Below are 23294 nucleotides of genomic sequence, written 5' to 3' on the forward strand. Positions count from 1 at the left end.
ATATTATTTCAACCAAGTCCATTCCTTTTTTCAGTCAGACTCCTGATAATACTAAGTGAGGTTGGCTAAGTGGTTGCATTGTGTTCTGATCCACACTAACCGGGGTACTGACCCAAAATTATTTTGCTGGAGATTGTTGTGTCAGTGAACAAGAAGCTTCCTGCTGAACAGTAAGCCCTACTCTCCAAAGTTTAAGGGCATTGGTCTAACCCATGGTGTTATTAGCCAACAATTTGATGAGGGATTTTGATAAGTGTAGCTGACCAAAGGACACAGATTTATTTGGCTAAATTTCTGGGTGACAAACAGGGAATGTCAGCAAGTTATGCAGAGCCTGAAAAGATGGTGGAAGGAAATTCAGTGGTAACTTTCAAAAGGAGATTGATATAGGTTGTTGTGAATGCTGAACTTCAGAAGATGATTATGTTTTGAGGTTTATTTTTAACTCAAAGTAAATCAGAAAATGCTGGATAAACACCTCAGCTTTGAGACAGGTCTTGATTTGAATTTAGTGGAGAAAGAACAGAAACTATTGAAGAGGATCAGTGGATGTTTTAACACCTCAGTATCTTTCTATTGTATCAGTTTTCACACCTTTCTACAGTCTCAGAAAAAAGGGCAGTTCCTGTTCGAGACGCAGAAACAAAGGAGCTACTACTGTGGGGAAACAGGTGGATTGTTTTTGTGTTAACCAAGCTGGGTGTTTGTAAGAGCTCAGTTTTTGTTTAAAAGAAAGGGAACAGAACTGAATGGTCTTTTGAAAATTTAAGGAACAGGGGGAGTCACCAAAGTGCTGGTGATGACTGGATTTGGAAAACAGGGAGTGGAATGATTGTCAAAGGACACTGGAAGTTTCGACCTTGCATGACAGAGAGAACAGTGAAAGTGAACCTCCACTGGAGACTGGGACTGTTCCTGTTGTGACAGACCCCAGAATAAAAAATGCTTACCTTTAAAAATGGAGATTGGACCGCAGAGACTGGGAACTACAAGTTCCAGTAGGCCTCTGCATATGTGCTGGCCCTGGAAAGGTCACATGTTCACATTGTTCCCTTTTGCAGTCTTTGGGTCTGCATAGATACCAGCCGGAGAATGGCCACAACATGCACAGTTGGTTGGGATCCTCACTGAAAAGTCAATAAATGGCCCTGCGCACATACAGTTCATTCTTTTCCATTTTTTTAAGTTGAAAGGGACCACTGCAGCTGTGCAAAGGAGGAAATAAAAACAAAAGTGAAACAGGACAAAGAAGATCAGATGACCCAGAAGCAAAACGGCAGTGCACAGAGATACAGAAAAAGCAGGAAGGGAGCTACAAAGGGCAGATTACCCAGAACAGAAGGAAGTCCCCACAAACCAGGGAAGGCCTGGAAAAGGTCCCAAGATGGCAGCTAAGTCAAGAAACAAGGATAGGAATCTTGAACAAATCCTGTTCAGTGAAGTTGAGTAAGGAGCAGAGGAAGGCTCCAAGTTTAAAATGAGAAATCTGCTGGAAGCAGACTTAAAGCAAAATAGGCCTGTGAGAAACCAAGAGATTATTGAAGACAACCAAAGGTTGATAACTCCTGTGAAGTAGTGGTGCTCTATCGGCACAGTTGGATAGATGAGATTGCATAGAAGGTAATGCTTGAATGCACGTGGTGATTCAGAGGCAAGGAACCCCAGAAGGAGAGGTCGCAACCCTGGAGGTCGATCCTTGGAGGATCTGAGGGAAAACATTGTTTGGGAGAGGAGTTCAAAGTGAATTTTTAAGAGAATGACAACTGGACAGTCTCGTGTTAAAAGCAGAGTTCGAGTGAGACTGGTTGGCTCCCGCTGTGACGAGCATCTGGGGAACTTGATGAGAGATCCATAGCATCAGCTTTGGGTGGTATCTCACTTGGTTTCAGAGTATGGGTGTCTGACCACAGTTCACCTATTCGATTGTATGAACTGTATACTTACTGAGAACATTAGAATATAAGATAGATTTTGTAACATGTTATTCTTTCAAATCTTGTACATCTGTAAAGATATAGTTGTGGGTGAAGGAATGATGTATCATAGTTCATCTTAATAAATGTTTTATTCTTTTGTTAAAAGTACATCAGTCTCTTTGCAATAGCTACCCTCCATGTTTCTAAACAAAAAATGCAAGTTAGGATTTATCAAACCAAGTCCCACCCTGGTATCTGACTTGTCCAGTAGTGTCAGCTGGGGTCGTAACACTATCATGCTGCATATTATATCTGCAGCGCACAGTGAAAGACAGTAAGACATCAGTTGTGTTAGTTCATGTGGAAGTACCTTTCCTTTAATTAACAAGCAACTGATGTAAACTAATGTTTGATCTATTGTCATGTCACAAAGGACAGAGGATTGTGATAGCAGAGGTGGAGTCCTCTCAGTTCAACAATTCACACAGTTGTCCAAATGCAAAATAACAATAAATGTTTATTTAAAGGTCCCTTCAGATACTCAATAAACAGAAATGAAAGGAAATAAATACCTAGCTCTTCTTTGAGCCTAATGTTACACACAATATATCCCTATATAAACCTGAATGGCTAATCTGCATCCCAGGGAAATGTCAACACACGGAGTGATTTTATATTAAAAAGATTGACACCTGCCCCCACCTCTGTCTCCCCCCCTTCAGTTGTCCTTGTCCTTCAGTTGTTTCCATTGATTGTTGGAAAATTCATCTTTTTTAAAAAGTTTTTGGTCTCTAAGGGGGAAAAGCAGGGGAGTGGAAATGATTGGGTAAATTTTTTGAAGAGCCTGCACAGACATGGGCTAAATAACTTATTTGCTGTATGATTCTGTGATCAAACATTGGTTTCAAACGTCCTGCAAAGACAAAAAAAATTAAGTGGCTTCATTGTTACATTTGTTTTATTCTTCAGGGAACACCATGAAGGATGAGCAGACAGAAGAATGTAGACTTGGGAATTTTAGTGAACAGCATGTAAGTTGCTTTCTCAGGGATGAATTAAGAAATGTAGACTATACTTGTCTTTCCTTGTGTTACAAAGGTATTCGTTTTCCCTTTCACTTTAATGAGCACAAACACTCACCAAGAAGACGTTCATAGAATCCTACAGTGCAGAAAGAGGCCATTCGGCCCATCGAGTCTGCACCAACCACAATCCCACCCAGGCCCTATCCACATATCCCTACATATTTACCCACTAACCCCTCTAACCTATGCATCCCGGGACACTAAGTGGCAATTTAGAATGACCAATCAACCTAGCCTGCACATCTTTGGACTGTGGGAGGAAACTCAAAGCTGGGGTCCTGATCAGGAGACTAATTGAATACCTTTTAAACCTATACTTTTTTAATATAGAAATGAATGAAGATAGGAAAAAATAGGTTATGGCTATGCTTTGTCATTTTTCAAAAGGTTTCTTGGGACGAGCAGGTTGTGGACTGGTGAAATGACTATAAGTGTGCTCTTTCAGTCTCAAAAGATGTATGATGCAGTAAATAAATACATTAAATAAACCAAATGATAGTGTGGAACTTTTAAGCCTGTTTATTTGCAAATGTGATTATACTTAACAGTAGTGGTCATTTAAAGCATAGTGTGTCAGCAGGAAAAGATAATGGGCATGTCCTGCTTCTGCAAAATTTAACTATTCAACTCCAACATTTTGTGATGGAAACATGTATTTATGTTTCAAATGCTTGCGCTCACCGAGCCAAATTCTTTATTGAAGCCAAAGTTCTTACCATTTGTTTGGCTGTCTGTGTGATCGCTTCTGCTTTCCACCTGCTCTAAGATAAAACCTTGCCTGTGGTATTTGATGTTATAAGAATGTCACGACTTATTTAGTGTATTAATGCCTGTATGTTTTCAGTGTTCTGCTATACCTCAGCTCTGCTGCACACCACCATGACCTCCCTCAAATCTTCATTTCCTCTAAATTGTCACACTGCTATGTGACATCCAGTAATGGATGAGCTGAAAGTTCTTCCATTTAAATATTATCTTCAATAACCCCTATGAATTTTGTTCCCTAGCCACTGACTCCATCCCTCTCCCTGGCAACTGTCTGCGACTAAACCATACTGTTCACAACCTTATTGTCATACTTAACCCTGAGTTGAGCTTCTGACCATATATCCATTTCATCACTGAAACTGTTAACTGTCATGTCCTTAATTGCCTGATTCCAGCCCCGATTCTGCACATCTGCTTCTAGAACCATCATCCATGCTTTGTTAACCACTAAACTTTACCAAATTGACTTTATATTATCCAACCTCCCATATTCTACCCTAAGACTGTCCAAAACCCTGTTACCCATGTCCTAACTTGCAGCTAGTCCCATTCACCCATCACATCCTGTCATCACTGATCTACCTTGGCTCCCAGTTAAGCAACAAATGCCTTCTAGAAATCTAAGTACAGTACATCCACAGGTTCCTCTTTATCTATGTGGTTTGTTACTTCCTCAAAGAACTCCCAATAGATTAGTTAAACAAGGGAAACCATATTTGTCTCATTTATTGGAGTTCTTTGAGAAAGTAATAAATAACATGGATAGAGAGGAACCTGTAGACATGCTGTACTGCGTCACCTCAAAAGTTATTACCAAGGTAAAGTAAGACCTCGTGGTATAAGCGGTACATATTAACATGGATAGAGGATTGGTCAGGAAACAGTAGAAATAAATAGGTCACTTTCGTGTTGGCAAGATGCGACGAATAGAGTGCCACAGAGATCAGTGCTGCCTCAACTGTTTGCAATTTTTATCAATGACTCAGATGAAGGGAATTTAATTCTAAATTTGCTGACGACAGAAAGATAGTGAGAAAGCAAGTTGATGAAGCGGACACTTATCCTGTGCAAAGGGGCATAGGATAAGTGAATGGGCAAAGATTTGACAGATGGAGTATAATGTGGGATAATGTTAACTTATCCACTTTGGCAGGAAGAATAAAAAAAGCAGTATACTATCTAAATGGAGAGAGATTGCAGAATCCAATGCTACAGAGGGATCTGGGTGACCTGGTATATGAATCCCAAAATGTTAGTATGCAAGTGATTAGTAGGGCAAATGGAATGTTGTTGTTCATTGTTTTGATGCCTAATTTTGGTGTCCTTACTTAAGGAAAGATGCATTCGGAGCAGTTCCAAGAAGGTTCACTTGACCTAGGATATTTTATAAAAAATGATTGGACAGGCTGGACCTGTTTCTGTTGGTGCTCAGAAGATTGAGAGGTTATCTTATTGAAACATTTAAGACCCTGAGGAGACTTGACATGCTGGATGCTGAGAGGATATTTCATCACTTGGGAGAGACTAGAGGTAGGAGACACCGTTTAAAAACAAAAGGGTCTCCCATTTAAGACATATTAGAATAATTTTTTTCTGAGGGTTGTGAATTTTTGGAAAACTCTTTTGCAGAGAATAGTAAAGGTTGAGTCATTGAATATTTTTCAGGCAGAGGTAGATAAGATTCTTGATTAACAAAGGTGTTAAAGGTTATCTAAGGTAGGTGGAATGTGGAGTTGTGACCACAATCAGATCAACCAAAGTTTTATTGAATGGCAGAGCAAGTTGAAGGGGCCGAACGGCCTACTCCTGCTCCAAGTTCATATGTAACACCTCAATTTTCAAATCATTCCATCGCTCAGCCCTTCCCTATCTCTGTAAGCTCCTCCAGCCCAACAACCCTCCCAATATATGCACTCTTCTAATTCCTGCCTCATGAGCAACACCAATTTTAATTACTTCACCATTGAAAGCAATGCCTTCAGCTGCCTATGTCAAAGCTTTGGGATTCCCTTCCTAAACTTCTCTGCCTCTTAGCTTCTCCTGTCCCTTAAGACACACCTTCAAACCAAGTTTTAAAAGTGCACTATCTTGCCAGCTGAGATTACTTGTGTACAATCACCGACATTGACACACCTGCAATCAACTAATACCTACTATTATCCTCAATTTGATTCCTAATGACTGTCAATTACTCCATATGATGATAGAAACAACATTTATTTATCAGATGTGACTGTCTCTAATGTATTTGTATTTCTGTTCCCTTTAGGTAACTAATGCTCTATCAAGAGAAGCAGATGTTGTTGAAGGTGATCCATTTTGTATCCTTGTGGCTCACTGCTTTACTTCTCACTTTTCCCTCCCTCAAACCTACTCACTTGCAAGCGTACGTATTTAGTGATCAGTTAGAGAATAACCCTCGTAGAGAAAAAATGGAAAATTGAGAGGTGTCCCATACCTTTCAAATTTAATTATAGCACTACTAAACCCTTAGGGTACACCTGATTCTTGTGTGTGTTTTAAGTCAACTTAATGTTGAATTCTTTCTTTACCTGACAGGTAGGGGTACTAATGTGCAACTGACCAAACTGCTAAGTAGAGCATAAAACAAAATAATGTGGATGCTGGAAGTTTGAAATAAAAAGAGAAATGCTGGTAATACTCAGTAGATGAGAGGTCATTGACTTGTAACGTTACATTTGTCTCTCTCTGCACACATGCTGCCAGATCAGCTGAATTTCCTGCATTTTCTGCTTTCATTGTTAGGTAGAATATTTGAGTTATTTAGAAAGCCAAAAGTGCAGTAAGATAAAACCTACATATGGAGCCAGCTTGTTTTCTATCCACATGATTCAGAGTAGAGGTGAGAGAGGTGGACTGTTGAATCTAAATTAAACAATGGATAAATTTATTACCACATTGTCATTCTAAATTTGAATATTTAAAGTTCAGTTTATAGCCAGATCCACTAGATCGTTCTCTTTTCGACTGTCTCCCTTCTGACCTTGCTCTTTTCAGTTTAGTCTTGTCGAGCAGAAAGTTGATCCTTCCAGTGGTACTCAAGTTTCAAGGACCCAGACTGTGAATTTCAATGGCATCATAGACACACATTTTCTTGCAGTTTTTCAGTCGATTTAGAGGGATCTTGTTGTTGACTGCCTAGTGTGCCTGGGTTTGCAAAATCCTATGAACTGTCCTGGCTTGAGACAATTTACACCTCTTTAACCTGTGATTATCCCTCTCTCCATGCATGCTGTTTGTACCTGTAAAGACTTGATTACCTATAAAGACTCGCATTCCAACCATTTTTCACATTCCAATCTGTAATTATCTTGCAATTGTGTCTTTGCCTAACTAACCTCTACTCACCTGATGAAGGAGCAGCACTCCGAAAGCTCGTGGTTCCAAATAAACTTGTTGGACTTTAACCTGGTGTTGTGAGACTTCTTATTGTGTTTCTTAAGCAAAAAAGCAACAAAGGTTTTATTAGCTCTGCTGCTTGGCACTTTTTAATGGTCAATTTATTAACTACTCATTTTTAAAATGATCAATTTACTGCCTTGACATTGATTTTTTTTTTGATTTGCAAGTTGCTTATGTTTTCCTCATACTTTCTTGAAATTCATGTTCAATGTTGTGCCAAACCAGATTCAAGCAGCTGCTGCTGGCTTTCTTGCTGAAAGGGGATAAGAGGCTCAAAAAGAATCTGATTGCTTTGTGAAGGACTGGCAAAAGGAGTTGTTTTTGCTCCGATTAAAAACTGGAAGTTTCGGGAATGCTCAGCAGGTTTGGCAGCATCTGTACATAGAGAAACAGAGGGCAATAACCCTTCATCAGAACCAGTGAAGATCGTGGACCTAAGCATTGACTACTTCAGAGGGAGGATCTAAGTTCAAGAAATCAGGATGTGAGAACGGTTTGGCAAGAGATGAGAAATGCAAAAGGCAAGAAGTCACTTGTGGGAGTCATATCCAAGTCCCCTAACCAATTGGTAGAGTGGAGCATAAAGGAAGGCAAATGGAATCCAGATAGGAGTTCACTGAATGTTTTTGGGATAGTTCCTTACAACAGCATGTTCTGGAGCCAACCAGAGAACAGGCTAGACTAGACCTGATATTGTGCAACTGGATGGGAATATTTTATGATCTCAGTGAAGGCATCCCTCGGTAGCAGTGCCCATAATATAATTGAATTTTACGTTCAGTTTGAAGGAGAGAGGAATGGGTCTGAGACACTGTTTTTAAACTTAAATATGGGCAATTTTGAGGCCAAGAAAGCTGAACTGGCTAAAATGAATTGGTAAATTAGGTTAAAGGATAGGTCAATAGAAATACAGTGGCAAACATTTGAAGGGATATTTCAAAATGCACAGAAAAGTTATATTCCAATGAGTAAGGAAAAGGTCCAAGCAACGGACCCACCATGGTGAACGAGAAAGGTTAAAGGTGGCATCAAAGTTAAAGAAAAAACATACAATTGTGCAAAGACAGATGGCAGGTCAGGCGATTGAACAGAATATAAGGAACAGCAAAGGATGAATAAAATAATAGGGAATGATAAATTAGATTGAGAGAAAGTAACCAGAAATATAAAAACTGATCATTTTTATAAATATTTTAAAAAGAAAAGAGTTAGCGAAATGAGCATCAGTCCTATAGAAAGTGAGTCTGGAGAATTGATAATTGAAAACGAGATGGCGGATGATTTGAACAGGTATTTTGCATCAGTCTTCACTACAGAGGATATCAGTAACATCCCAGAAGCAGCTATAAACCAGGAAATGGAACAGAGGGAGGAACCCTGGGAAAACTAGTCTCCACATCAAAACTACAGTCGCCAGAGAAGTGGGACTGAGTAAACTCTTGGAGCTGCGGGCTGATATGAGCCCATATCCTGATAGACTTCATCCTGGGGTCTTGAGAGAAGTGTCCAGTGAGATAGTTGATGCATTGGTTTTAATTTTCTAGAAATCCATAGATTCTGAGAGGGTTCCATTAGATTGGAAGATAGCAAATGTAACTCCATTTTTCAAAAAGGGAGGGAAACAGAGTGCGGGAAACTATCATAGAAACCCTACAGTGCAGGAGGAGCCCATTCGGCCCATCGAGTCTGCACCGACCACAATCCCACCCAGGCCCTACCCCCACATATTTACCTGCTAATCCCTCTAACCTATGCATCTCAGGACTCTAAGGGGCAATTTTTAACCTGGCCAATCAACCTAACCCGCACATCTTTGGACTGTGGGAGGAAACCGGAGCACCCGGAGGAAACCCACGCAGACACGAGGAGAATGTGCAAACTCCACACAGACAGTGACCCGAGCCGGGAATCGAACCCAGGACCCTGGAGATGTGAAGCAGTAGTGCTAACCACTGTGCTACCGTGCCGCCCTATAGGCCAGTTAGCTTAACATCTGCCATAGGGAAAATGTTAGAAACTATTTAGAAGTTATAGCAGGATATTCAGATAAGCCTAAATTAATTGGGCAGAATCAGTACAGTTTTGTGAGAGTCAAGTCATGTTTAACCAAATTATTAGAATTCTTTGAGAAAGTAACTTCTGTTATGGATGAAGGGGAAACAGTGGATGGACTATACTTAGATTTCCAGAAAGCAATTGATAAAGTGCCACGTCAAAGGTTATTGTGGAAAATAAAAGCTCGTGTTATAGAAGATAGCATGGATAGAAGATTGGTTGCTAACAGGAAGCAAAGAGTGCCAACCTTTTTCAGGTTGGCAAGATGTGAGGCGTGCCAGAGGAATGAGTATTGGGACCTCAACTGTTTACAATTTATATAAATGACTTGGATGAAGGGATTGTAGGGATGGTTACCAAATTTGCTGATATAAAGATAGGTAGGAAAATAAAGAGGCTACAAAAAATATAGATTGGTAAATGGAGTATAATATGCGAAAATGTGAAATTGTCCATTTTAGCAGGAAGAATAAAAAATAATCATATTTAGTGAAAGATTGCAGCGCTGAGGTGCAGAGGGATCTGGCTGTCCTAGTTCATGAATTACAAAAGGCTAGTCTGCAGGTACAGAAGTAATTGGGAAAGCCAGTAGAATGTTATCATTTATTACAAATGGAATTGAATACAAAAGAAGAGAGGCTGTGCTTCGGTTGTACAGGGCACTAGTGAGATTACATTTGAAGTAGTGTGTGCAGTATTGGTCACCTTATTTAAGGAAAGATGTAAATGCGTTAGCAGCAGTTCAGAGGAAGTTTACCAGACTAATACGTGGAATGGGTGGGTTGTCTTATGAGGAAAGGCTGGTCAGGGTAGGCTTGTATCCGCTGGAGTTTGGGAGAGTAAGAGGCAATTTGATTGAAACATAAGATTCTGAGGAGTCCTAACAGGTTGATGTGGAGAGGATGTTTCCTCTTGTCAGGGAATGTAGAACTAGGAGTCACTGTTTAAAAATAAGGGGTCACCTATTTAAAATGGAGGTGAAGCAAAACATTTTCTCTGAGCACTGTGAACCTTTGGAACTCATCCAGAAAAGGTTGTGGAAGTAGAGTTTTAAAATATTTTTAAGACAGAGGTGGATAAATTCTTAGTAAGCAAGGGGGTGATAGGTCATCAGGGGGAGGAGGGATGCAGATTTGTGGTTACTATCAGATCAGACATGATCTCATTAAATACTGGAGCAGGCTCGAGGGCTGAATCCTGCTCCTTGTCCATATGTTTCGCTCTCTACAGATGCTGCCTGGCCTACTGAGTATTTCTAGTATATTCTGTTTGTATTTCAGATATCCAGCATCTGCAGCACTTTGCCCTCCTGTTAGATGTTCCATGCTGAGCATTCGTAAATGTGGTTAGTTTCGATTTAAAATGAAGTATGTAAGCAGAGGGAGATAAGGTCCCAGAAATAGGACTAGCACCAGAATATATGATTTCTCTTCCTGGCCCTGCTCCAGTGCCATTATGTGGAGATGCCAGTGTTTGACTGGGGTAAGCACAGTAAGAAGTCTCACAACACCAGGTTAAAGTCCAACAGGTTTATTTGCTAGCACAAGCTTTTGGAGTGTCACTCCTCCTTCAGGTGCTAGCAAATAAACCTGTTGGTCTTTAACCTGGTGTTGTGAGACTTCTTACTGTCCTGTGCCATTAACCAGGCTTTAAGACAGGAACTTTGAGATTCAACTGCTGGAGATGGGGCATTAAATCTAATCATATGAGACAACGGGTAAGGTAGCTTACAGACATGAGCTAATCAAGCTACCTTTTGAAATACACAAATAACAGCCTCTGGCAGTGGAGAGAGCAAGTCATATGATCAGAAAACCACTTTGTGTTTAAAACAAGACATATCTTGTAGAGTCGATGTTCTTGAACTGAGGACAAACAGCAGAAGCTGTTGAACCTTTCTCTCCACCCTTCCTAGCAAGCTTTGAACACTGCTGATTGAGACTAACCAGAAGCAAATTACTGCAAACAGAGACCTCTTAAAACAGAAGTTCTGTCCAACATCAATATCGTAAGAAGTCTCACAACACCAGGTTAAAGTCCAACAGGCTTATTTGGTAGCAAAATCCACTAGCTTTCGGAGTGCTGCTCCTTCGTCAGGTAAGTGGGAGTTCTGTTCACAAACAGGGCATATAAAGACACAAAGTCAATTTACAAAATAATGGTTGGAATGCGAATCTTTACAGGTAATCAAGTCTTAAAGGTACAGACAATGTGAGTGGAGAATCAATGCCTCCAGAGGCACAGCCAAAGTAACTGGTTAGCACTGTTGCTTCACAGCTCCAGGGACCTGGGTTCGATTCCCGGCTTGGGTCACTGTCTGGAGTTTGCACATTCTCCTCGTGTCTGCGTGGGTTTCTTCCGGGTGCTCCGGTTTCCTCCCACAGTCCAAAGATGTGCGGGTTAGGTCGATTGGCCATGCTAAAATTGCCCCTTAGTGTCCTGAGATGTGTAGGTTAGAGGGATTAACGGGTAAAATATGTAGGGATATGGGGGTAGGGCCTGGGTGAGATTGTGGTCGGTGCAGACTCGATGGGCCGAATGGCCTCCTTCTGCACTGTAGGGTTTCTATGATTCTATGAACTTTAAATAGAAACATAGAACCACCGAAGGAGGGTCTGACCAATATAGTTACCAAGCCACTGACTGTAATATTCCTTCTATTAATGGACTTGATTTGATTGACCTAACTTTCCTCATTCTGTAATCTGTATTTTTGTGTGGATGGGCGTGTGAAAGTTGGAGCGTAGTTTACCCAGATCGATGCAAGTACAATAAAACTAACCTCTTACTTTGTTAAAGGCAAGGGAACCTATCCGATTGGGGGATTGTTTATGATCACGGTGCGTAAATATATCCCTTCAAACCTGATATGATCAGACAAGGTGTGTGAAAAGAGGGGAGCCATTCGGCCCCTCCTCAACTGATCATAACACCTTGATCATAAGAAATAGGAGCAATCATAGGCCATTCGGCCGATTGAGCCAACTCTGCAATTCTATAAGATCGTGGCTAATCTGATTATAGCGTCACCTCCACGTTCCTGTCCATTTCCCATAAGCCTTGACCAGTTGTCGATCAAAAAATCTGTCTAACTCCACCTTGAACATATTCGATGACCCCTAGGGAAGAGAATTCTAAACACTAATGATGCTCAGAGAATAAATTCCTCCTCATCTCTGTCTTAAATAGGACTCCCCTTATTTTTAAACTGTGCCCTCTAGTTCTGGATTCCCCCTGAGGGAAAACATCCTCTCAGCAAGTACTGTGTCAAGTCCCCTCAATCATATTTCTTGCAAGATAGGTGCTAGCATGGGAAAAAATTACAGTGCTGTAGGGAGAATGAGCAATTCTTCTGGTTTGCTGGTGAATTTGTTTTCTGGCAGTTTTTAAAATTCTGTCACTTTTCCGATCCCTGATTTGAGTACAGTGAAATACTAGCTTCATATTTATGTTTGCTGTAACTGCAGTAATTTAAACATGTTCTGTTCTATTCTTCCCCCCTCCACCGCCCCACCATAGAAAAGGAGACTATAGCTAAAGATTCGAGGAAAGCTCATAGCTCAGTCCTTACAGAGACTCCCTCTGAAGACTTGCAGCTATTGGCACAATATATGATCGTCACAGACACCTATCAGGATGAGGATCATTCCTTCGTCGAGCAACAAGTGGAGGACACATTTGCACTGGATGTGGACAATGACATGCAGCTGGATGAACCCAAGGCAGATTCTACACAAAATGCCAAGGAAAAGATGGGCATGGAAAAGGTGTTTATGACTGGAAATTCAAGTGAGATGGAAAATTGCCAGCAGGAATGTGAAATGCAAGAGGAAAGCATTGAGAGTACAAAGAAAGTACAGCATCCAGGAACTGAGCAGATCAATGGCGAAAACATGACAGCTGAAGGAACTGGCAACGCAAATAAGAATGATTCTTCAATTGTAGTGGACCATGACCCAATTAAGAGGTGTGTTTCTTAGTTCTCAACCTAATTTCTGTTCATACTAAGGTGATTCTGATAAACATATCTGAAATGGGCCGACATAACACTATTAATTGTGCCCTTGTTATGTTGGCTAAAAGCTCTTACAAGTTTATTTTCTTTCTGTTTGAAGCTACATAATTTTTCACTTTTTTTACTCTCCTCTAACCCAACGGATTAGTTACGTATTGGAATACTTTGCCTCTATGTACTGTTCACTGATGGCACCAAAATAAATTGAAATTATTTTTGTACAGTGAGGATAATTAAAGACTTCATAAAACATAGATTGGTAAAATGGGCAAACACAAGGCAAGCTTCCATAGGACAGATACTGATAAAATGGCAAGACACTTGGCAGGTGGAATTTAATGCACCAAAACATTTTGTGTGCGAGAGAATGAGGAGAGGCAAAATAAACTAAATGATACAATTTTGAAGGTAGTGTAACAGAGAAAGATGGGAGAGTTTACATATCCAAGTCTTTGACGGTGATAGGACAAATTAATAAACAGCATACAGGATATTAAAAATGAAATTGCAGATGCTGAAGATCTGAAATAAAACCAGAAAATGCTGGAAAAGCTCACCACTCTGGCAGCACCTGTGGAGCATGAAACAAAGTTAACTGTTTCCAGTCCAATATAACTCTTCTTTGGAACTCCCAAATATGGGATCCTTGACTTTATAAATAAAGACATATAGTACAAAAGCAAGAAAGTTACACCATATCTTTATAAGTCAATGGTAAGGCCTCATCTCAAATATAGTGTTCAATTCTGGGCATTAGATTTTAGAAGGATTTCAATGCTTTAGAGAGAGTACAGATATGATTTACTAGAAGCGTACCACGAATGAGGGATTTCCCATTATGTAGCAAGAATAGAGCAACTGAGATTGTACTTCGGGCAGAGAAGATTAAGGGAGCTAGGGCAGCACGGTGGCACAGTGTTAGCACTGCTGCCTCACAGTGCCAGGGACCTCGGTTCATTTCCGGCCTCAAGTCACTGTCCGGGTGGAGTTTGCACATTCTCCCCGTGTCTGCATGGGTTTCTTCTGGGTGCTCCGGTTTCCTCCCACAGTCCAAAGATGTGCGGGTTAGATTGATTGGCCATGCTAAATTAACCTAGTGTCAGGAGGATTAGCAAGGTAAATATGTGGGGTTACGGGAATAGGGCCTGGGTGGGGTTGTGGTCGGTACAGACTCCATGGGCCGAATGGCTTCCTTCTGCACTTAGGGATTGTATGAGCTTTCAGAAAGGTGTTCAAAATTGAGAGGTTTTGATAGAATAAATAGAGAAACTTTTTACTGGCAGAAAATTCAGTATGTGGAGATGCTGGCATTGGACTGGGGTAAGCACAGTAAGAAGTCTCACAACACCAGGTTAAAGCATAGATTAAAGAGGTGCATATTGTCTCCAGCGAGGATAGTTAGTGAGAGTTTGCAAGCCCAGGCAAGTCGTGGGATTACAGATAGTGTGACATGAACCCAAGATCCCGGTTGAGGCCGTCCTCATGTGTGGAACTTGGCTATCAGTTTCTGCTCAGCGATTCTGCGTTGTCGTGTATCGTGAAGGCCGCCTTGGAGAACGCTTACCCGAAGATCAGAAGCTGAATGCCCGTGACCGCTGAAGTGTTCCCCGACTGGAAAGGAACACTCCTGCCTGGTGATTGTCAAGCAGTGTTCATTCATCCGTTGTCGTAGTGTATGCATGGTCTCCCCAATGTACCATGCCTCGGGACATCCTTTCCTGCAGCGTATCAGGTAGACAACGTTGGCTGAAGACAATACACATCTCTTTAACCTGTGCTTAACGCTCTCTCCACTCACATTGTCTATACCTTTAAGACTTGATTACCTGTAAAGACTCACATTCCAACCATTATCTTATAAATTGAGTTTGTGCCAGTATGTGCCCTGTTTGTGAACACAACTCCTCATCACCTGAAGAAGGAGCCTGAGACTCAGAAAGCTTGTGCTCCCAAATAAACCTGTTGGACTTTAACCTGGTGTTGTGAGACTGCTGATGAAAATTCAGTAACCAGGGGGCACAGATTTAATTAAATTGGCCAAAAACCTAGATTTGAGTTTTTGTATGGAGTGAACGTCCTGAAAAGCGTTTGTGGAAACAGATTCAATAGTAATGATCAAAAAGGGTTTGGATGAATATTTGAAAAGGAAAGGTGTGACAGGCTACTGGGGTAAACTTCGGGGGGTGGAACTATTTGAATAGGATTTATGAAGAGCTTGCCCAGGCACAGTGGACCGAATGGCCTCCTCCTGTGGTAAATGATTCTATGATTCTGTATGCAGCAGAGGTAGGAGATGTCATTGAGACATCTAAAAGTACTTAATTGACAGTGATATATACTGGCAGAAAATTCAGTATGTGGAGATGCTGGCGTTGGAATGGGGTAAGCACAGTGAGAAGTCTCACAACACCAGGTTAAAGCACAGGTTAAAGAGGTGCGTATTGTCTCCAGCCAGGATAGTTAGTGAGATTTTGCAAGCCTAGGCAAGTCGTGGGATTACAGATAGTGTGATCCCGGTTGATTGTGACTTTGTACTTTGGTAGGTGAGGAAGAATTTGCTTTAAAAACTGGATAGATGCTTAAGTGTGATATTTCTGGAAGCTATTTGTAAGACTTTCTCATTACTCTAATCCAATTTTGTAATTTCAGCTCAATTGAGGATGGCAAAAGTACTAATAGTGAAGCAAATCCAGTTAAAGGTATGCTATAGATTTCAAACAGTACAAAAATAATCTGAAGTTTGAAGCAAATATTTATATAAATATATATAAATAAAATTCACAACACCATAAACATAAAAACTGAACTTACTGCAGTCCTCGAACTGCGCTAGTTTAATTGTGAAGGTGTTACAGCAGAAACACATTCTGAAAGACAGAGGACAGTAACTTGCATTTATACAGGGATTGAGGGTTGCTAGCAGCTAAACCATAGGAGAAGTAAGTTTTTTTTTAAATTATGTTTTGAAGTTCATTAGTTAGCATTTTGTTGATATGTGTAAAAGTTCTATATTTAAGTTTGTTTCCTGGTGTGTATAGTATACATGTAAGCTGGTGTTTCTTCCTGTTAGTATACTTAGGATTGTAACCTGTCGGCTTCTTTGATCATGGGTGTTGATCTTGGTTGATTGAAGGAGACTACAGAGCTTAGCACATTTGTTCTGATCTTCACGAGACTGGAGCTCTTTTCTCATGTGTGGATAGATGTGTTTCAAGTGGATTAAAAAGTTTGGAAAAGAACAGTTCACTCATTAAATTATGTGTCCTGTTGGCTTGTATAAATTAACCCTATCTGCAAAGCAGTCAGCAGTCGCTGACCGTACTGAATGAATCAAGGGACAGCACAAAACTGGAATCCAGCGGTGGAGGTGTGTTTAAAAAAAGTGGGTGAAAAGTTATTGAATGGCAAATAAATTATTTTGTGTTTTTCTGAAAATCTGCAAATATTTGATCATCTTCTTTCATGATGCTTATCTGTGAGATGTTATCGATACTAAGTGAAGCCTGATGGGTCAGGCCTGGGATTATTCAGTATTTATTGGTTTAAATGGAAATTTGATATTTACTAGTCGCATTTTAGCAAGGTGGTTGGGAGGGGAAAAATAGAGAGGAGTTGAACTTTAAGTGAAGTCTGGTTGCCAGTTGGAGAAATTTTGTTGCTTCCAGACTTTGAGTTTTAAACAATATTGGTATTCCTACCAAAAACTATAATGTGTCTTGTCATCATTTATGAGGTACCTGGGCTGCTCAGATGTATTTTAACTCTTTTTTTAAAAATTGCATCATTATTGAAGTATAATGTTCTGGAGAGCTGCTTGAAGTGTAAAAACTAGGTTACATCTGAACAGGAGTACTTTTTTGCGAAGATATGGGATGAAAGTTTGCACTTGTTGACTTGTCTCTACTGAGTTCTGAATTTGACTCTGGTTTTTGCTGCCTTCCACATTGTGCACGGTGCTCCTATGAGGGTTACATTGATTCTTCTTGTACTTGGTTCTTCATCAGCCGTGGTCTCATTGAATGGCAGAGTAGGCCTGAGGGGCTGAATGGTTCCTCTTCTTTCTTATGTTCTCGATCAGTCTGCAAGGTACCTGACCTCCTAATGCTAGGAGTTACCACAGGTGGCTGACAACTGTGTCCCTTACAGTCAATATTGAGGTTGGATGTGCAAAACATTGAAATTAGATATAAACCAAAATGAAGTTATTAGGAGTAATGGGGTGGTAAATGAGAGTAACTCAAATTATGTTTGCTGTGCCATATTTAAAACTGTTAGATCAAGCAATACTGAAACAGAAATAATGGAAAGGTTTATTTCAGAAATAATGAAAAAGCTCAGTCCATTGTCCCCAGAGTTTGCTCTGCTGTTTTCTGAGCTAATGTAAGTCAAAAATTGTATTTTTATATTACTGATTAATGAGCATACCTGTTATTTAGGGCTGTCCAGCAACCATAGTACTTCAGATGCCACGGGCAATAACCTGTTGGTGGGCGGCCTGTTTTCTACAAAAGAAGAAACTTGCGTAAAGAACCTCTCCAGTAAAAATGGAAAGGTGAGAATTTTATGAGTGATATGAACTGTCACCTTTTTTGCTGTTAATTATCAGATTTAATTTGGGGGCAGAAGAGTAGAGATGGTGTGTCTCAGTACCCTCACAAAAGGTGTGTGTGAAAATAGATTTGTACTTTTATCATTGAATAGATACTATGATGTGTTTCATGCTAAATCTGTCATGCAACTCTGAGCTGTTGTTGGGCTTAAATCCTCTGATAGGACCAATGATAGGAGCGCTTTCCATTCAGCGACAACAATTTGTTATAGAACATTTAATGTTGAAAGATTATTCTGGGTTTTCGAGCATGTATCCGTACAAGATATTCTGGAAGCTGTCGGGGTGACTTCAGTTTGCACCAGTCACATCTCCCACAGGTCTTGGCGCCTCCGAACAGAGTCAGTGGACGGCTGCTTTGAGACAAGGGACGCGGCTGATGATGTTTGTGAGGAGCCCTACCACTGATGCAGAGGAAACGTAACCTGAGCCATATGAGCACAACACTAATAGAGCAAGTCTTTGAGTTGCTCCAGAGTGATTTAGCTGCCTGGATCTGGGGACACCCTTTAGCATATACCTGCAAGGTGTTCTGAATGGTAGGGGTCTGGTGTACAAAGTATTGCACTACAAAAGGGACTGGAGCTGCTGGAGGAGGAAAGTGATGACTCTGCATCCTCAGGAGGAGCAGGCACCTGATGTGTCCAGGATGGCTGCAGATGCTTGCCTTCCTGCCAGAGAAGCCCGTGACAAACTCATACAGGCATGATTCAGAAATACTGAGTGTGAACCCTACTGGCACACCAATACTGAACTCATTGCCCCTCCCTCCCCAGTACAAATCATTCCCACAATTAGTACTCACTCCATCTCATTTGCACTCCTTTCTCATCTTCTAATCTTGTCATACCATGCTCCTTGAGGCTAATTTTGAGGTTTCGAGGCATCATTAGAGATGGCTGGACAACTGAGACTTATTTGATTCTTTAACATTTTCAAATGCATTCAGATAGTGACCATGTTATAAGTATCCAAATATCCTTTATACAAACTATTAAGTCTTCCTTTTCTACTTCCTTTTATTTCTATGTAATGTTACCTCTGTGGCTTTAGTAGAACTAAAGACAGGCTTGTTGGGGCAATGTCCTGTGGATTCTGAGGGCCAGTCACAGACTGCCTATTTACATCTGTGTGGGGATAAATTCCGTCAGGAAGCAGCATGTGAGACTCTTACTGGTGTGGGCTTGGGGAACTAGGGGCATATTGTGATGGGGGCAAGGGATGAAGAGTGGGAATACCTTAAGCAAAAGCCCTATTTCCTTGTGCCTTTTCTCGGATCTTTCCTCTCGTGACTCAGCTGCACTTTGCTGATGGTCAAGGTGAAGCTTTTCTCAATTCTTTTTAAAGTGAAAGACCATTGGTGAGTGCAGGCATGTACTTAGTTACCTACTGCACCTGACTGTTCTTGCAGGTGGCCACTCTTTTCATCATGGACATCAACACAAACGTCTGAGACATCATGGAACTTATGCTAGGGACGGACTTCTCCAGAGGTACGCAGTTCCTCTAGAAATGTCCTCACACTTCTCGTTGCTGTTCCAGGATAATCCTCCTGGTGGATGACATCCAAAGCTCAGCATCTGTGTTCAGCTGAGCAGAGCCTTGTAGCCTCTGGGGACTCTCCGCTCCTGTCATTGTCTCCAACACTTGCTCCTGCTTGCCTGTGATTTGCACCGCCCCATGTGACAACCAGCCGCTTCCAGTCACATCTGTTTGATTTGTACAGTTGACCTCTTCCAATCTGCAGAGAACAGTAGTTCTAGTCTTCACAACCTACAGTGTGACTTAATCGAGATGCATCCAAGGACTAGGAGGCAGATTTCCTGCATTGATTCTTCAGATCAGCAACAAAGCCATTAGAACATAGAAAAGCTACAGCACAAACAGGCTCTTCGGCCCACAAGTTACGCCGAACATGTCCCTACCTACAAGGCTTACCTATAACTCTATCTTACTAACTTCCATGAACTTATCCAAAAGTCTCTTAAAAGACCCTATCAAATCCACCTCCCCCACCACTACTGGCAGCCGATTCCACACACCCACCACCCTCGAATTGAAAAACTTACCCCTAAGATTTCCTCTGTACCTACTCCCCAGCACTCTAAACCTGTGACCTCTTGTGGCAACCATTCCAGCCTCTGAGAATCTACTCTATCAATACCCCTCAACATCGTATACACCTCTATCAGGTCACCTCACATCCTTTGCCCCTCCAAGGAGAAAAGACCTAGCTTGATTTGAGGGGCAAAAGACCTAGACCATTCTGATCCATAGCAGGATCCCTTTAGGATTTATGGTTGGGAGCGTTGTCTGAACTTCCCTTTGCAACTACTCAAATCGGGAGTGTTGATATTCACTGCACTGATCGATCTATTGCTGGCTTTGAAACTCAACAAACCAGAGAGTTCCTGACGCACTCTGGTCAGGAAACCCAGAGAAGGGAAATTAATGCCATAACAAGTTAAACAGCCGCAGCAATGCTCACTCTACTAAGTATCCTGGCCCACTGACGGCCTCCTTGCTACAAGTAGGTTGATTTTATTAAAGTTCTTGCCCTGGGTTTGCCCCCACCACCCCCAACAGTATCTATAATAATGTACATTGCTGTATTGCTCTCTAGCACAAGGCAGTGGCCTGCAAGAAGAGGATGTTATTGTGCTGTATTACTTCATGTAGTGAAGGAGGAGGAAATTAAGTATGCTGTATAAGGCAGTGCTCCTTTATATATTGTAATGTAGTTAATACCAATGCTCAGGTTATTCATGCTGGGTCTACATATAGTCATATTTTGGTGACTTTTCATTGTTGTACACAATAACATTTATCCAAATAAGTTGCTTTAATGTGATTTTTAAGAATGATTCAGCACTTCTCTTAGTTCAAAAATGTACTTTCTTTTGTTAGGAATTAAGTTACAAACTTTATCATGTTGTCATTTTTGTTTATAAGCCATAGTTGGAACACAAAGGGTGACAGGCAACATACGCACTAATGTTTTTGTAGCAGACAGATGATTAATTTAAGTGCGTGACTTAAGTGGACCAACTTGTGCAAGGCCTTCATAGAAACTTATATTTCCAAGAAGGCTGTATGGGGTGGTGGTGGTAGGTGGAACATACTACTACGTTATTTAGAAATTTAACAGGTTTGTAGTAGTCAAGCCCTTGTCCCTGTCCCTGAAGTGGGATTAGTTAATCCACAATAATTTGAGCAGGAAAATCAGTACCTTCCTCATTACTATGAATTTACCCTGCAGGGAAAGATACAAATGTGCATATTGGGTGAACATATGTTTAGACCCAGTGTGCTGCCTATTAACCTGCCACACTGTACAGCTCGCAGAGATCATTTGCAAGATGCCTGAATCTGTAAGCAGCTTAAACATGCATAGCAGTTTTTTGTTAATAGAATGCTTTATGCAGTGCTGTGCTTGTGCAGGTAGCAATTGGAGATTTTCTGTTAACTGAAGCACTTAGTCATAATATTTTTATATTTCATACTTCAACATTTTAAATCTCTTTTTCTGATGGTGTTGATTGTGGAAGGGATACTAGCTAGGATGTTGAATCTTTGAGAGAGATTCTGCACCTCGAGCTTGCTACTATTATGTGTGGGATTGGCAGATCCTGAATGTTTAGCAAATGGGAGCAGTGGAGCATATAGGATGAGGAAGAACTATTGGGATAATAAGCCGATTAGTGTTAATGTTCCACTTTTCCCTGTTGAGTGTATTTATAACTTGCCCCTGCATGTATCCCCACATAATTTGCCTTTTGACGGGGCAGGAGCGATGATCATGAGTCCTTCCTACGTTGTGGCATTATCAACCTCTCTGATGTCCCTCATCCCTGGTAACATCATGATAAAACTCTTTTGTTTCTGTCTGTAAGGCCTTTGCATCTTTCCTCAATTGTGGTACTCAAAATTGTCCAGAGTATTTCACCTAAGGCCTAACCAGTGATTTCTAAAGTTGACATAAAGTATGCTACCCAGCATTTATATTCTATTCCTGTTTATAAATTATGGAAGCCCATTCTTTTTCTGCTTTGTTATCAGCTTGCGCTGACACCTTTTAAAGATTTGTGTATGTAGACAGCAAGGCCTCTCTGTTTATCTAAACTTTTCAAAATCATGCCATTTATAATATGTCTTTCCTTATGTAGCCCTTCTCTGTACTGAACTCCATCTACCCATTTCATTAACCTGCCTGTTATCCTGAAGCGCATAACTATCCCTATCATGATCTACCCTTGCCAAGTTTGCTATCTGCATATTTTATAATGCTGCTCCCTGCACCTGACTCCAGAATAATCATAAAAATTGTAAAAGAGCAGCAAAAACAAAACTGACCAATGGAGAGCATTGCTGCAAGCCACCTCCCTGTCTGAAAAACATGCATTCCATTGCTTTGTTACTGAGCCAAATTTGTGTCCACACTATCATTTATTACCAGGGCTTCCATTAATAAGCCTGTTGTTTGTCAAATATCTCCATTATCCAGAACATCTACTGCACATTAATCAGACTTTTCTGTAGCTCATCAAAGAATTCAATTAAGTTGGTCAGATTCTATTTCTCTCCTTGGTTAACCTAGACCTTTCAAATAAAAGTTTATTTTGAACCCGATAGCGGTTTCCAATAACTCCACCACTGATGGTCTAGTTTGGACCAGGGAGCGGCACGGGCTTGGAGGGCCGAAGGGCCTGTTCCTGTGCTGTATTGTTCTTTGTTCTTTGTTTGATGTTAGGCTGTCTAGTTTCCTGGTTTATCCCTTTCCCGAATAGTGGTATTGCATTAGCACCCTCTCATCCTCTGGCAAAACTACTGTATCCAATAAGGATTGAAAGATTGTGACTATTACCTCTGGTATTTTTACTGTTGCGTAGGATGCATTCCATCAGGTGACTTGCCATCTTTCAACAATTCTAATCTTTTATATTATGTATCATCTATTACAATAGTACCCATAACTTCCCTCTCTAGTTTTAGTGTAACCTTCACAGCTGTTTTTGTGAAGACAAATATAAAGTGCTTTTTTAATACGTTCGTAATGTCTCCTTCCTCTGTATAAAGATTTGTTTTTATCCTTAATAGGCCACTATTTTCCCTAGCTAAATGTTTATGGGTGCAATCTTACCAACTTGCCGCACCTGGCAATCAGCGTGGTGAGCTGGGAAAATAGCTATCTTCCTGGCTCCTTTTTAATGATGTGGAGATGCTTTTTAATGGCCAGAATCGCTTTTGGCCACAAAGCTTATTAGCATGAATTTGACTGGATTTCAATAACATTAGCGAATTTGGTGTACAATCGCCATGAGCCTGGATGCTGTAACCCTTCCCGGTGCCATACGCCACCTCAGTGGCCTGCCAACCATTGCCACATCATCGCCATGACAGACATGGAGAGCATACGGGTGGCT

At 40.9% G+C, this 23294-nt stretch overlaps 1 protein-coding gene across 2 annotated transcripts in view; it reads left to right on the forward strand.

Moving 5' to 3' along the window:
* The window catches only part of LOC144479416 (uncharacterized), a 90091-nt gene that overhangs the window by 6537 nt on the left and 60260 nt on the right, over positions 1 to 23294 (forward strand). For both annotated transcript variants that reach the window (XM_078198060.1, XM_078198059.1), the window contains exons 3-7: positions 2886 to 2947; positions 6039 to 6078; positions 12767 to 13214; positions 15912 to 15961; positions 17699 to 17814. In XM_078198060.1, the coding sequence (XP_078054186.1) occupies positions 2886 to 2947; positions 6039 to 6078; positions 12767 to 13214; positions 15912 to 15961; positions 17699 to 17814 (716 nt within the window). The remainder of the gene's footprint in view (positions 1 to 2885; positions 2948 to 6038; positions 6079 to 12766; positions 13215 to 15911; positions 15962 to 17698; positions 17815 to 23294) is intronic.

The sequence above is a fragment of the Mustelus asterias genome, chromosome 26, assembly GCF_964213995.1.
Source record: "Mustelus asterias chromosome 26, sMusAst1.hap1.1, whole genome shotgun sequence".
NCBI classification, from domain to species: domain Eukaryota; kingdom Metazoa; phylum Chordata; class Chondrichthyes; order Carcharhiniformes; family Triakidae; genus Mustelus; species Mustelus asterias.